At 38.3% G+C, this 14735-nt stretch overlaps 1 protein-coding gene across 1 annotated transcript in view; it reads right to left on the reverse strand.

The window, feature by feature from the left end:
• Positions 1 to 2313: 2313 nt before the first annotated feature.
• Positions 2314 to 14735, reverse strand: part of LOC130204041 (rho-related GTP-binding protein RhoN-like) — a 32918-nt gene continuing 20496 nt past the window's right edge. Inside the window, exons 3-5 of the mRNA XM_056430529.1 lie at positions 10164 to 10273; positions 5708 to 5842; positions 2314 to 3310 (exon numbers count right to left, since the gene is read on the reverse strand). Coding sequence (XP_056286504.1) covers positions 3089 to 3310; positions 5708 to 5842; positions 10164 to 10273 — 467 coding nt within the window. The 3' untranslated portion in view covers positions 2314 to 3088. The remainder of the gene's footprint in view (positions 3311 to 5707; positions 5843 to 10163; positions 10274 to 14735) is intronic.

Consider the following 14735-nt stretch of genomic DNA (forward strand, 5'->3'; position numbering starts at 1 on the left):
GCAAGAATATATATATGCTTATATATGCCTATATATATATATATATATATATATGCTCTTGCCACAGGCATGTGGTGCGACCTCGCGCTCCCTGCATGTATGTATATATATATATACATATATATATATATATATATGCTCTTGCCACAGGCATGTGGTGTGACCTCACGCTCCCTGCATGTATGTATATATATATATATATATGTGTATATATATACATATATATATATGTATATATATATATATATGCTCTTGCCACAGGCATGTGGTGCGACCTCGCGCTCCCTGCATGTATGTATATATATATATATATATATATATATACATATATATATATATGTATATATATATATATATATATATGCTCTTGCCACAGGCATGTGGTGCGACCTCGCGCTCCCTGCATGGCGACATGTCACGACGCTGTGAGAAACGTCGCTCTGCTGCTGCTCACAGAGGCAGCGAGTGGCTGCGGGGCGTTGCTCATGGTGGGGGGGAACAAATGGAACAAGAGTCACTGTTAAAGGTCAGACTCCAAGGCTCATAAATACAGTCCAGTGCAGCTGTATTCATTTGAAGTATGAGAGGAATATAGTTATGTTATATATGACGTTGCTGAGTAGTTTTAACGTATTTCTGTAAGTGTGAATAGAATGCCAGTGTATACATGTGGACTGGTTTAGTCAACATCAAAGACACACATGCACATGAAGCCCTTTTGAAAAAGCATTTAAAAAGGTCACAAGGCTATTCTCTCACTATGCCAGTTTACTAAAGAAAATAGGTGAATCGTGTAAGTCCCAACACAACATGCGACCAAACAGATGATTTTGATTCGTAAATGGTTCCCCGTGTGTGCCAGTGACCCACTGCAGTCATTAAGTGGCCAACAGCGGCAGGTTAAAGCCGTACTTGACTAAAGCTCACAGCAGTAATGAGTGATGGTTTGTTTCCTTTTCATACTTGAAACAAACCAGTTGACACTTTAATATGCCCGAAACTCAATTTAAAAATGAGCAATTCAGCAATTCCAGATGTGAATTATTCTTAGCATCTTTTAGCCACACTAAGGTTTGGCAATGCAGCTTTAGTCTTTGGTTGGAATCGAATATCTCAACAATTGGATAGGTCACCGTGAACATTGGTACAGATCGGGGGAATTATTGTAAACTAAAACTAAAATAAGCAGTGTGGAAAATTCCAATTTACTTTAAGAAAAAATAAACTGAAATGATATTGCCTGTTTAAAAAACAAATACAATTTCTTGTCCATTTATTTAAGTTTTATTTGATTGTCTACCGAGACGACTCTCTTGACACTGAATCACAGAAATTGAACGGACTTGACATTCCTGAAGATGGTGCTTTTTTCTTTGCTTCACAATGAATCCCTATTATTGTTCACATGTAGTCTTGTATAAATAAATAACAAGAACATGATTTTAATATTGTAGGAGATCAAATAACCTTTCATCCATGAAAGGTTATTTGAGTGTGGCAGTAGGAAAGAGGAATCAAATGTAAAACATTATTGCCACATCTAGAATGCATTTTATACACGAAGCTGAATACTTCTGAGACATATATACCATTTCCTAACAATAAACAACTACAATTACTCTTATACTAAATATGTACAATCTAAAACTAGACTTTAAAAAAACTAGCAAACACACTTACACTAAATTCAACAAAAAAACAGAGAAACATTTAAAACTATTATAATCTTATTATGCCCATTCAGGGTCCCCAGAGGATGAATTGTAACCGCTTTACTAGCCGAAGCAAATTTGACATACGCTACACCAATCTGCTAAACATCTGCCCGTTAGCAGCATCACTGTGAGCATGTTGCCATGCCGATATTAGCATTTGGCTCAAAGACTTGTTGAAAGGGGGAAAAAAATTCACAAGTTTTCATGCTATTTGAAATTTTATTAATTTATATTATATAATTTTATCGCAGATGAGCTGCCCTATGCATAATGTGAATGTATGACTATTTTGATTTAACATTTCTTTCCAAATTACTTACAATCACTGTTTCTATGATGATGATTGAGATTGGGAATATTTTTCAAGTGAAAAGTTGCACCTTCCCTGATAAAGGTTTTCAAAGAGAAAAGTGTTGTCTTTCTGAGACAAAGTGTTCAGAGCTGAAAACAGATTTGAAGACAAATCTATAACAAATCCAAGATTTTCTGATTTCTCCACTTAATAATATATAACATAACATAATAGCATTACAATGTTGTGTCAGTCAAAACACAGTCAGTGAATACGTTCCATATTAAAGATGTCCCAACACTCAGCAGAGCAGTATTTTCTTTTTATTTCATGATCACATGTACAACATAACAATCACCCCTTTACTCCCTCCCCGACTTTACCTCCCAGTGTGGATTATTACAACAGTTTTAATTTCACAACACTTCAGTCTTATGTGGTGAGTGATTATTCAGTTTTCAATATTAAAAAGCACTTGTGGTTGAAGAAAATGTGTCATCTCAGCCAACGAGTTATTTTTTTCTCGGTCCAGATTTTGAACTTGTTATATGAGGTGTAACAGAGCTAATTTCATTACATTTAAAACAACTCGGAACAGTTTGCGTGCAATGTATTGTGCTTCATTTACTTTAGCGTTTCAGAATAGCTTTTCAAAACAGGAAATAACATAAAAGAGGTCAAGACCAGCACTGTTAATGCCGGTTCCTGCTTCGTAATTTAGAATGATTTTTTTTTTCACTTTCATCTCCATATTCAGTTTTTCATTTCCTCACCAGCCTGTTTGTGTCCACTTGTTTGAATAAAAGCGTTAAAGAAAGAAAAAGAGCTTTTGCCGCACGCTAATGACCTCCCCTGATAAGAACACGCCCACACAGAATAAATAACAAGGAGAGTTTAGCTAAATATGGACAAACATTTCCTAAAAATAACTCCACAAGATAGCATTGGTTGTCGTTTTCATCATATGGTCCTTTTATGCAGTGCAAATATAACAAGAATTTACCAATAAATTAAGTTCATGTGCAGTATGGTTTCATGTCCATCGGCGCACACACGGGTCAGGCTGCTGGTCAGACGGGTCCTACATGAGCACGCAGCTTTTGGCCCGGTCCTTTCTGATGGCGGGTGGGTGCTCGTGAATCAGTCCTCGACGTGAGCCAGCACATTTGAGTTGGGGCCGATGGATACGGGACACGGACGCCAGGGTGGTGACGTGGAAAACATCACGGACGCTGTTCTCTGAATACTTTGACGTGCACTCCGTGTAGGCCGCAGCTCCGATCTGCTTCGCCGAAGCAGTTCCCTGAAAATACAGAAGACGTGTCTGTCAAGAATAAACATTGAAGATACAGGTGGTCGCACATTCAGCAGACAAAATTAACATTTATTTAGAGCTGTGTTTTTTTGCCATTTGGCAAATGTAAATTTAATATTCAGTCTCCTTTTCAGCTCTGGGTTCGGTCACCGCCAACTCTTTGACTTTGTTCTTTGTTTGTAACTCTGAGCTTACGTGTTGTTTCGCCTGCAGCTCATCTTGTAGTTAATGTAAAAACAAATTTTAAATATTGATTAGAATACAAAACCAAAACAATAAATAAATGGTAATAAAACTACGACTAAAAGCTTTAAGAGACACGACCCTCTTAATTAAAAACCAAAGCTCTCAGAATCAAGAGAGCGAGATGGCGCATACAAAGAAGCTGACATCTTCCACGCAGCTCTGAAATATTCATGGTCTATATGTGCAATTGTGAAACTCTAGTGTAAAAGCTCAGCTTATTCCCAGTCGTGGTTATCACCATCTTAAATGTGGACTGGTTGAAGCTTTATTTTGTGCTTTAATTGTGTTCACTGGTGTTTCAACAACACTGCTTCGGTATTTCTTACAGTAAGTACGTTTCTTTATTTAACCAATCGTTTAGATCTAGAAGTAGCATTTCTGCTCTGTAGCTTTCTCACTATCTCTCGAGTTTCCCCACTTAATTTCATAATGTTTTTACTGAAGTGTGTCCTCGATTGAATTCATCGACTTCTTTGATGATGAAACACCAGCACTCTGCGTGACAGTGTGGCTGTTCAGTATTCCATATTGAAGCCGCCAGATGTAGTAATATTCCTCTTCAATGAAACGCATTAAACACTCGAGCTGTGCTTCCAGGGAGGCTGCAGTATTTTAACATTAATGGGGAAACATTCCTACACTTCAAGTTTCTATTTTGACGCCTTGAAGCCGATAATAGGCGTCGTCACACAGTTTTCTACGCGCCTCATTCTGGTGAAAGCACTTCCCCCGGGGATCACATCAGTTGGTCCGTTTTAAGTACAAATCCATCTATTTTCTGCCTGCGCTCTTTTCTCCATCTTTTGGCCACAGTGACGTCAGTTGTTCGACCACAGTGCCGTGTGCACAATCCCCCGAGATTAAAGGATCTATTGTGCAACACCATGAAGCCAATGGACACACAGTTCAGCCTCACATGCGCCCAACGTGTTTCCTTGTTGATTATTCACTGTGTGAGTGCTCATTTGGACAAACACATGCAATCATAATGTTTTCTTTTTTCTTTTTTTAAGTCAGGATTGTCTTGTGTGAATGTTGGACTTGTTTTTATGTTGATGTTCTGTTTTAATGTTGTTTCTATCTTTCATGCTTTTATCTTTTATCCTGTATTATTTTATTGTAAGGTGACCTTGGGTTACTTTGAAAGGCGCCTCCAAATGAAATGTATTATTATTATTATTATTATTATTATTATTATTATAATGTAAAGTCCTTGTTTTCATACTGTTTCGATGCAGCTAAATTGGACCCATGTCAGGGTAAAATAGACGAGACATCATTTGGATGCCTCTGGGATGATTATTTGAAATGTCCTTTAATTAGGACTGCACTGGAAAGTAACAGTAAACATCCTGCCAAACTAAATGATTCTCACAGTGATGATTTGAGTCGCGTTGGACGGGCAAGGAGTTGTTGCTGTTTCAGTAAAACTGTTGGCTTTATCAATGGTTTCATTTAATTTGGAGCTAAATATCCAGAGAAAGTAATCTGCAATCTTGATGGACCAATTTGTATGCCATCACCGACTGGAAAATGAAGGTGTTTACCTTTGCTCAGAGGTATGAGAAAATATGAATAGGTTAACAAAAGGCTGCCAAGAAGTGTGAATTAACATTTACATGAAAATAGGCTATTAATATTCATGCGTGCTACTGTTCATTGCTCCAAGACACAAACAAAACAATTGTATTATCGCACATACGGCAGTTTGTCTCCATCTTCAGTCCCAGCTCTTTTATTCTCCTAGTGTTTACATATTTGTGGAAGTTATGATCTGAAGCAAATGTCATTCTCCCCAATTCATTTTCAGAAGTTGTGTTTACAGTATGGGCACCAGGGAGCAAATAAATGGATATCATTTGGCTGGAATGATACTATTAAATGTGTCCGTCAGTCAGTGTTACTATAGACAAATAAAAATCGCTGCAGCGGAAAATTGGAAAGGACTGTACATTTAAAACCATATCCAAAGGGTGGTCCAATTATTCTTACGTTAAATTAATTAAACACTACGGTTCAGTTCTTCACACATGCTAAATGAAGTTCGCATTATTAGGATGCGGTTGCAGGAGCAGCTGTTCATCGAGCTGGGTTTGATGCAGAGAGAGAGGTGAGCGGTGTTTCCTCTGCACTGCTCACCTGCTCGTGGGTGACAGGAAGGAGTCTGTGTTTGGAAAGCTCCCTCAGGACGTTCAGGTCCGTCCTCATGTCCAACTTGCAGCCGACCAGCACCACTTTGGCATTGGGACAGAACTCCTGCGTCTCCCCCTGCCACTGAACAGACAAAAACACGAGTGCACAGGGTCATTGTTAATCAAATATAAGTTTGAGTGATAGTAGAAAACATATTATTTCCCATTCTTCCTGCCATTATTCACACTAAACTGGGCAAAACAAATGCAGCCCAAAAGCTGGATGCATAACCTTGAACATATTAAATGTTGTAGCTTTAAGATGCCCCTTACTTGAAAAGAGATATGTGGATAAAGGTATGTATATACACTACCGTTCAAAAGTTTGGGGTCATCCAGACAATTTCGTGTCTTCCATGAAAACTCACTTTTATTTATCAAATGAATTGAAAATTGAATATAAAATATAGTCAAGACATTGACAAGGTTAGAAATAATGATTAATATTTGAAGTATTAATTTTGTTCTTCAAACTTCAAGCTCAAAGGAAGGCCAGTTGTATAGCTTATATCACCAGCATAACTGTTTTCAGCTGTGCTAGCATAATTGCACAAGGGTTTTCTAATCAGACATTAGTCTTCTAAGGCGATTAGCAAACACAATGTACCATTAGAACACTGGAGTGATAGTTGATGGAAATGGGCCTCTATACACCTCTGGAGATATTTCATTAGAAACCAGACGTTTCCACCTAGAATAGTCATTTACCACATTAACAATGTATAGTGTGTATTTTTGATTCATGTTATCTTCATTGAAAAAACAGTGCTTTTCTTTGAAAAATAAAGACATTTCTAAGTGACCCCAAACTTTTGAACGGTAGTGTATATGTTGGCTAAAAAAAAATTATATTAAATTTGACCTAGAAATGGTTTATTTTATTGCTTAAAGTGTAACTTAACATTCACCTCTTGTAACGGCTGACCTCCAGTGTTTAAACAATATAGATGCCGCGTCGATCATAAATGCTGCAAGAAGACAGAGACGTGACTCAAAGGGTTCATCTCTCTCTCGTTTGTGTTCTCTCTGAGACTCTTGTCATAATCTCCTCGCACCGTGGCACAGACGACCACTTTGAGCATCGCTGCTCCATTTGTTCTTCCTCACAAAGAGATCCTTTCTCCCGGATGCCGTGTCGCTGCCGTTACACTGTGCAACTGGTGAATAGCAGCAATTTAGATGAGTCACAAAGGACCCACGGGAAGAGAATTGTATCGCTCGTGTTAATGTAAAGAATCGGTAGAAGTGCTTTAAAGAGCAGAATACACACAATCGAAGCCGAGTGTGTTTAAGAAAATGGACTTCGGTTATTTTCCGATAACTTTGGTGACGATTCAGTTTTCAAAGAGTTGTGCAATTCATGTGACTGCACTTTCAAAATACACAAATCAGAACCGCCAGGAAAGGCTGAATCTGTCATTTAGATCGATGAGGTCATGTTCTCAGTAATTATTTTGTTAATTTCTGGGAGTTTTCCACCATCGGAGGAGTTTACATTATGTGATTACACAAATAAAGTTGAATCTGAATCTAATTCTGATACCCACCCATTAAAGGTCCCCAGACGATGAGTCCTGATGGCTTGACTTGATCCCCTTACTTTTCCTCTCGTGCCTCTATGACATGTGTGGCTTTAATTGAAATTTTTTGAAATTTTGAACAGACAATCATGTTCCACTCAGTATTAATTTGACCAAATTTAGTCGACTATTAATAATTCATCCAGCACCATCATCAGCTAAACTAATGACAAAGTACCTGCACTGACCTGCGAAACTATAATAGTGAGCAGGATGGATACTGCCATATGTGTTGTCGACTCTTAGTCTGGTTAAGACTAAGTATCTTCATATGTGACTGGCACTTAGTAATATGTTCATAGATTGTGATTCCTATTATAAACCCTTTCATCATCAGCCAGTGAGATTGTGTGTGTGTCAGCCTCTGCTATTTTGCTTGTAGTGCTTTGTACAGCTTCTGGTTTTCATATGTACGAGTAAAGCACGCTTTATGTTGCAGCCTTGAAGGTTGGGTATACAGGACTGTCTCAGAAAATTAGAATATTGTGATAAAGTTCTTTATTTTCTGTAATGCAATTAAAAAAACAAAAATGTCATGCATTCTGGATTCATTACAAATCAACTGAAATATTGCAAGCCTTTTATTCTTTTAATATTGCTGATTATGGCTTACAGCTTAAGAAAACTCTAAAATCCTATCTCATAAAATTTTAATATTTCCTCAGACCAAGTAAAAAAAAGATTTATAACAGCTGAGTGTTTGTCAAGGCTCAGGAAACCCTTGCAGGTGTTTCGAGTTAATTAGACAATTCAAGTGATTTGTTTAATACCATACTAGTATACTTTTTCATGATATTCTAATATTTAGAGATAGGATATTTGAGTTTTCTTAAGCTGTAAACCATAATCAGCAATAAATCAGAATAAAAGGCTTGCAATATTTCAGTTGATTTGTAATGAATCCAGAATGCATGACATTTTTGTTTTTTTAATTGCATTACAGAAAATAAAGAACTTCATCACAATATTCTAATTTTCTGAGACAGTCCTGTAGAGATGGTCTCATCACAGCTTTTTATAATCAAATATTGACTTCACAAATAACCTGATACTTCAATCCAAACGGGCAGGGGATTAAAAAAAAGACAGAAAAGAGAAAATGTTGCCGGCTGCAAAGCAAGGACGGGTTGAAGCTGTAAGAAAGGTGATAGCCGGGTAGAGACTAGGATAACATCTTCCAATGACTGTTTGACGAGAGATTGGACTGAAGAGAACAAAAGATTCTTTATTTTTTTAAAGGAAAAGGGAATTGATAAAGACTCGGGGGGGGGGGAGGAGTATTTTTGTAGCTTCGCAATACTGAGAAAGAAATATTCCTTCCAAGAGGGAAATTGGAGGGCGCAAGATGTGGTAAGCTTTCAAAAAAGGCAAAGGAAAAAAGGTTCTGCAAGGGAGTTATTTGAAGATGGATGCTTGCAATGTCAAAGTAAATGGAACGAAGACAAGGGGGCACTTAAATAAGATAGAATAAGGATGGGTTGCTGTGTTTTTTATCTTAACTTTGTATAGAGTGACCCATCAACATGTCACTTTGGCATCCTGGGCATGCATTGTGAGGTTAGTTTGTTCACCAGGACTACTAAGGTCAGCAAGGTTCAAAGGTCAAGTTAGGTCTCAAGTGGACCCCCTGTAGATGGGAGAATGTGTCTAACATGAAAAGATAAGTGTTTTTTTCTTGTATTGATGATGTCATTGATGAATGATGTTGCTGACTGCGGGAATGTCTGTCGGCTCAAAGGTCAAACGCTCGAAACACATTTGATATTCACAACTCGCAGATGCTCGTTGGAAGTTAAACGTACGATTTATCAATATCCAAAAAGCTCAGTGTTCCATTAAAAATTAATTTCTCAACACTAGGATGGAGCTTTCTCTTGTTAAAAGACAAGAGATGTGCTTTATATGAGTCTGCAATCCCAGTAAACTGCATTTAGGGAGACTAGGCTGCTGTAAAGCTCCCGGAGAGCAACTTCATGTTCAATGTCTCACTTAAGGACAATTTGACATGCAGACGGAAGGAGCCGGGCATCGAGCTGCACGCCTTGTGATTAAGGAACGACTCGCTCTACCCCCTGAGCCATTCAGCATAATCAATATTTAATAATAACGATGTAAAAAGGCTCTCTCGCAGTGATAAACCTACAGTTTAGTATCACCTGAAGCTGCAGGTCCGCTCAGCTTTACAGAGCTTCGCCGTGAGTTCAGCTCATTGTTTTATCTGTGCCTGTTAGCAGTGAAAAAGCCGTAAAAACCCACCGCACACTAACTGCTCAGCCCAAAAAGGCAGCGTAGTGGTCGTCGTACTTTGAAGAAATTCCTTCATGGCCGGTACAGAGAGGAGAATCAATTTACGCAGAACCGTTGGGAGTTCACATGGCATGTGAGGTATGTATTAAGATAGAATTAACTAGAACGGGCACTCGGTAGAGCGCATACCTTCGCCGCAGCGAAAAGGTACCAAAAAAGGTATGTTTTTTATACCTTTTCATGACCTTCACCTTGACCTTTGACCCGATCGATCCCAAAATCTAATCAAATGGTCCCCGGATAATAACCAATCATCCCACCAAATTTCATGCGATTCGGTTTAATGTTTTTTGAGTTATGCGAATAACACGCAAACACACACACACACATACACATAAATAAATAAATACACAGCGATCAAAACATAACCTTCCGCAGAATGCGAAGGTAAAAATACCAGAGCCTAATCGTTCAAGGCTGCCAGGATGATTGCAGTCACGCTAAGAAACAAAATGTACCATGAAAAACCTTCTGAGCTTCGTCACGACACATTCAGTCTGTCAACGTGACACTGACCTTCTTCACCACGCTGTCCAGTGTTTCCGGACGGCTGATGTCAAAGCAGATGAGGACAGCGTCTGAGTCAGGATACGCTAACGGCCGCACATTGTCATAGTAGGCTGAACCTGTGGGGCGAAAAATACACACAGACATCACTAACCAGGTGGATTATATGTCATTTAGTGACTTTGCAGAAGAGTTTTATCTCGAAATGAGTCATTGCAAAGCACCTTCGGCGATAATAACTATGATTACATGTAATTACCGTGGACTAAGCCACTCTGCAGATGACAATGAGTGGGTTTCAAAAGGAACATAGGGGCCTCATCCACAAGTCTGTTCTTTTGACCCCCTTGACATGTGACAGTGATATAATGAATGGCTCACACAAAGGGTCACCTGGTATTTAAGAATGGCATGTTTTTTTGCCGGGGGCCAGTCTGAATTGAGCATTGTGACCTGGGCGAGGGGACACATTCCCTCTCCGGCTCCCTCATTGTCTGCAGCACTACGTGTTATTGTCACCGTGCACAGGGCTTTGGCAACTTTACAAAAATGTGTTTGACAGAAAATTCCCATGCAACCCGCCAATCGGAGTCGCTGCCACACATGCAGCCCAATTCAAACGCGCACATTTAAGTCATTTTTAAAATAACCCAGCGTTTAATTTAAATCATGCTAAAGGAAACTTTTATTTCTCTTTAAAAATCTAGAAGCATTTGATTAGTTAATGACTCGTCTTGTGCGCAGGGATGTAAATGTATGTCACGGGTGGCGAGAGGCAAGAGCTCAGGCGCAGAGGAACAGGACAGGACTCAATGTGAATCACAAAAACTCTCTTCACTTGAGCAAAGAAAAGGTCCAAAAAGGGGCAGGCAGAGAAAGGAAACAGGTGTACGACATGAGACACTAACGAGACAAGAGTGGCTGAGGGCAGGTGAAGGGAATTAACCAATCAAGGAGACAGAGGCGTGGCTGAGGGCAGGTGCAGAGAATTAACCAATCAAGGAGACAGAGGAGACACAGAACAGGGCGTTACAATATATCCAATCGAATGTGACTAACTCATAGAAACTACACTTGACGGTTAACTTGTTGTCATAGTAGCTTGAATCGTGTGTAGTGGTGGACGATTTCATATTATTTCCCACTCTGTATTTCAATCGCAAATATTATACAAATATGTTGTAATTGTCATTTTACTCATTTAAAACCAAATGAAATTGTTTTTAAACTTTATTTTTGAATGGTTGAATCACATTTAGTCTGTTGATTATTTGGAAGTTAAAATAAAGATAAAAGCACCAAATGTATCCTGCACAATGCAATATAAAGATAAGATAATCAGTATTTCACTGTACATACTGGGTGTTTTCACTTTTGCAAAAAGCTGATAAAAAACTGAAGATGTGTTAATAACCTGTCTCGTGTCATCAAGCAAAATGTTCTTAATCTTAATAATATGGATAATATGGCCCAAAAAAAACTATGAAAAAATAAAAGGATTTTTCTTTAAGCTACCAAGTCAACCATCAACACACCTGGAGGGCAATATACGTATTTCAGTATATAAGTATAGTATATCTGCTAAAAATAAAAAAGCAGCTACATTTACCACCATTCTTTTGTTATGCTGTCAAAATCTGGCCCCAAAGCAAACCGTGTGTTTGTGCATCTGTGTTAACGTCAAACTAAAAGCCACAACCATTTTACCCTGTCTCTCTCACTAATTCCTGCTCCTGGGTTTCGCACATAGAGTTTTATCACGCACGCTCTCTCACTTTACCTTTTACGTCAAGCTTTTATAGATAGAGTCTTAACACAAAGTGAGAATGATTATATCAATAAAAGGGAAATAAAGCAGGGCAGTGGGGAAGTGTCTCCGACAGTCCCCGAAAACCACCCGGAGGTCTCCGCGGCTTCCACACACGCTCACTGGCACCAGTGATCCGACAGCTGTAGCTCAGCTTCACACTGGCAGCTCCACCTTCGTGGTGCCTTAATGGTAACAGAGTTTCAGTCTTTATCAAATACTGCTGGCCTAATCTGGGCAATAGGATGGGATGCTGTAAAACAAGTCGTTTGCAGAGCTGCTTTGTCAGCACTTTTGCAAGTACGCCAGGGCCTACAGAGGCTCCCGCGATGCAGAGTAATGTCTTTTGGTCAGCTGTTATTAGTAGAACGTGTGCCGACTCTTACAAAATACTTTAATATAGGATGTTTTTGTCCACAAACCTGGAAGTTATTTCACAGACAAAGACAACCAACTGCAGATATGTTCGTTATTTACAATGTTCACATTTAAAACCATTGTATTTTATTATATGACTGACTGGCACTTATGTTTGTGTGTCAAATTAAGGTAATGACGACATTTAGGAACGTTTTTCCTCGAGAAAGCATTTGTTTTTTAATTCAGGAAAATTAGGAAATAAGTAATTTCATTTTTATTGAACAAAAACTTTGAGAAGTGCTTTATGAGTCAATTTAAACATAGTTTTTTTTTTTTTTTTTTTTTTTTTAATGGTTTATTTAATAAGGGACAGTGCACATTGATAAAAACATTGCAGTAAATGTGCCAGAGTTAGCCAAGAGGCTATTTTTCATCTGTAGTCCCAATGTTGCCGATGTTAAGAACAAACCTAAAAACATAAGATTACAAATACAATCTACAGATAAAACAAATAAAATAAGGGAGAACAATGTTAAAATGAACAGAATAAAAACATAATGTGAGCTAGCTGGAGTCACATACTCCTCGATACCCAATCCTGCATTTTAAGCTGTATTTCCCTTACCTTTACGTTTATTAAATTAACAATGCATTTGTCTCATAATTAACATTAAAACAAGGAAGACATATTAATAGCTATGAAATTACAACTCAAGTTTTTCTAATATTTGTTGAGAGTAAAGGTTAAAAAATGTAGTTTAAGGATACAATGTGAGTCAGTTGCCATCATTTATTGTCAGTATAAAACATCAGATACAGACAATAAAGTTCTTCACAAACCTTTCCCCCAAGTGAAGAAAAAATAATAAAAAAACGAGCACGGTAGAAAGCTCAATAATAACATCATTAAACTCCATTATGCTTGAATGTGATTTTAAAAAGCCATTTCACATAACCCTCCTTCTCGCAGAAATAATGAAGGTGGGAATGTTTACTCTATTTACTCTCAAATCTAGGGCACATAACAGAGTTAGACAACTACATTAATGCAAATTATTGCAGATAATAAACTGATTTACAAGAACTGTCCAGGGTGCTGATCGGGTCACCAGGTGTCACTGCACCAAGGGAATGGAAACCCTTGCAGGCATGGATTAGAATTAATTTGAAGACTTTTTACAATAAGCTGACGAAGGTTTTTGGTTTTGTGACGTGAACCATCCCGACGACATACAGCAGGTTGTAACAAATGCTTCTTAAAGAAGGAGTTAGCCCACATACACCTGTCATACATTTTGGGAAATACACTTAATTGCTTTCTGTTTATGAGTTCATGCGGTTAAACACGCTGAAATCAATATTTTCAATATTTGTATTAAATCACAGGTTACTTGTATGTGAACCAGCCTGAACCCACAGAGAAACACCACCTGACTCCTCAGCTCCTCTCAGCTTTAAATGGTTTAGTGTCTTCTGCAGCTTTAAGTGTTCTGGACCGCAATCTAAATGTTTTTGGTTCACTCTCACGCCGCTCATCAGCATTCTCAGCCGCTGCTGTTTGCAGTAAAATAAAAGAGTTCTGATTAATCCCATACGCACTGCCAGTTCAGCACCAAGCGGCAAACAAAGATATTTCCCTCAGGAGTTGGTGGAGACCAAAAAAAAAGCTCAAACATGAGCAAATATCAGGAGGCCAGAAACACAACTCAAAATGAATTATCATGACTCTCTGCATGTGACTTCTAACAAGTGTGTGACACAACTTAATAACGTAATAATAAGTCAGGAAAATGAGCAAAAATTCAGTTTGTTTTAGTGATCCTAAATTTAATGCCAATAAAAATTGAGATTACGATACTTCGTTATTGTCGTATTATTATCAGCCGACACAGTGACACTGGTATTGTTTTCACCTTATGGGTCTGTGTGTGAATCACCGTGGCAACAAGTGGTCGGATGCTGTCGCCGCCATAGCGACGCCACAGTGCAGGATGCAGTCGTTCAACTTTACTAGTGTGTGGTTGAGACCTGAATGAGGCAGAGTTTGAAGATGGGTGTGGTTTGAGCAAAGGAGCCAGAAGTCCTTGTGTGGTGATTTCTACAAGGTTATACATTTGTATATTTTCTTTTTGTAAAATAATATTTTCAGCATAACAAACTGTAAATGCTATTTCACTACAAATATTCTGTAAAAATAAATTGTTGTGAATAAAAAAAAAATCTAAAAAAAGGAGCCAGAAGTCCCCCTGCCCACTTTATGCCCACTTTATGCCCTCGTCTCCATTTCGGTGTGATCACATTGCAAGATGCTCTTATTGTTTGTTTTATACCTACATTAAATACTTCAGAATACTAAAAACTAGGGTTATTTGGGAGTTTTTCCTGATCCGATGTGAGGTTTTGGGGCAGGGATG

This window comes from Pseudoliparis swirei, chromosome 13, assembly GCF_029220125.1.
Source record: "Pseudoliparis swirei isolate HS2019 ecotype Mariana Trench chromosome 13, NWPU_hadal_v1, whole genome shotgun sequence".
Classification (NCBI taxonomy): Eukaryota; Metazoa; Chordata; class Actinopteri; order Perciformes; family Liparidae; genus Pseudoliparis; species Pseudoliparis swirei.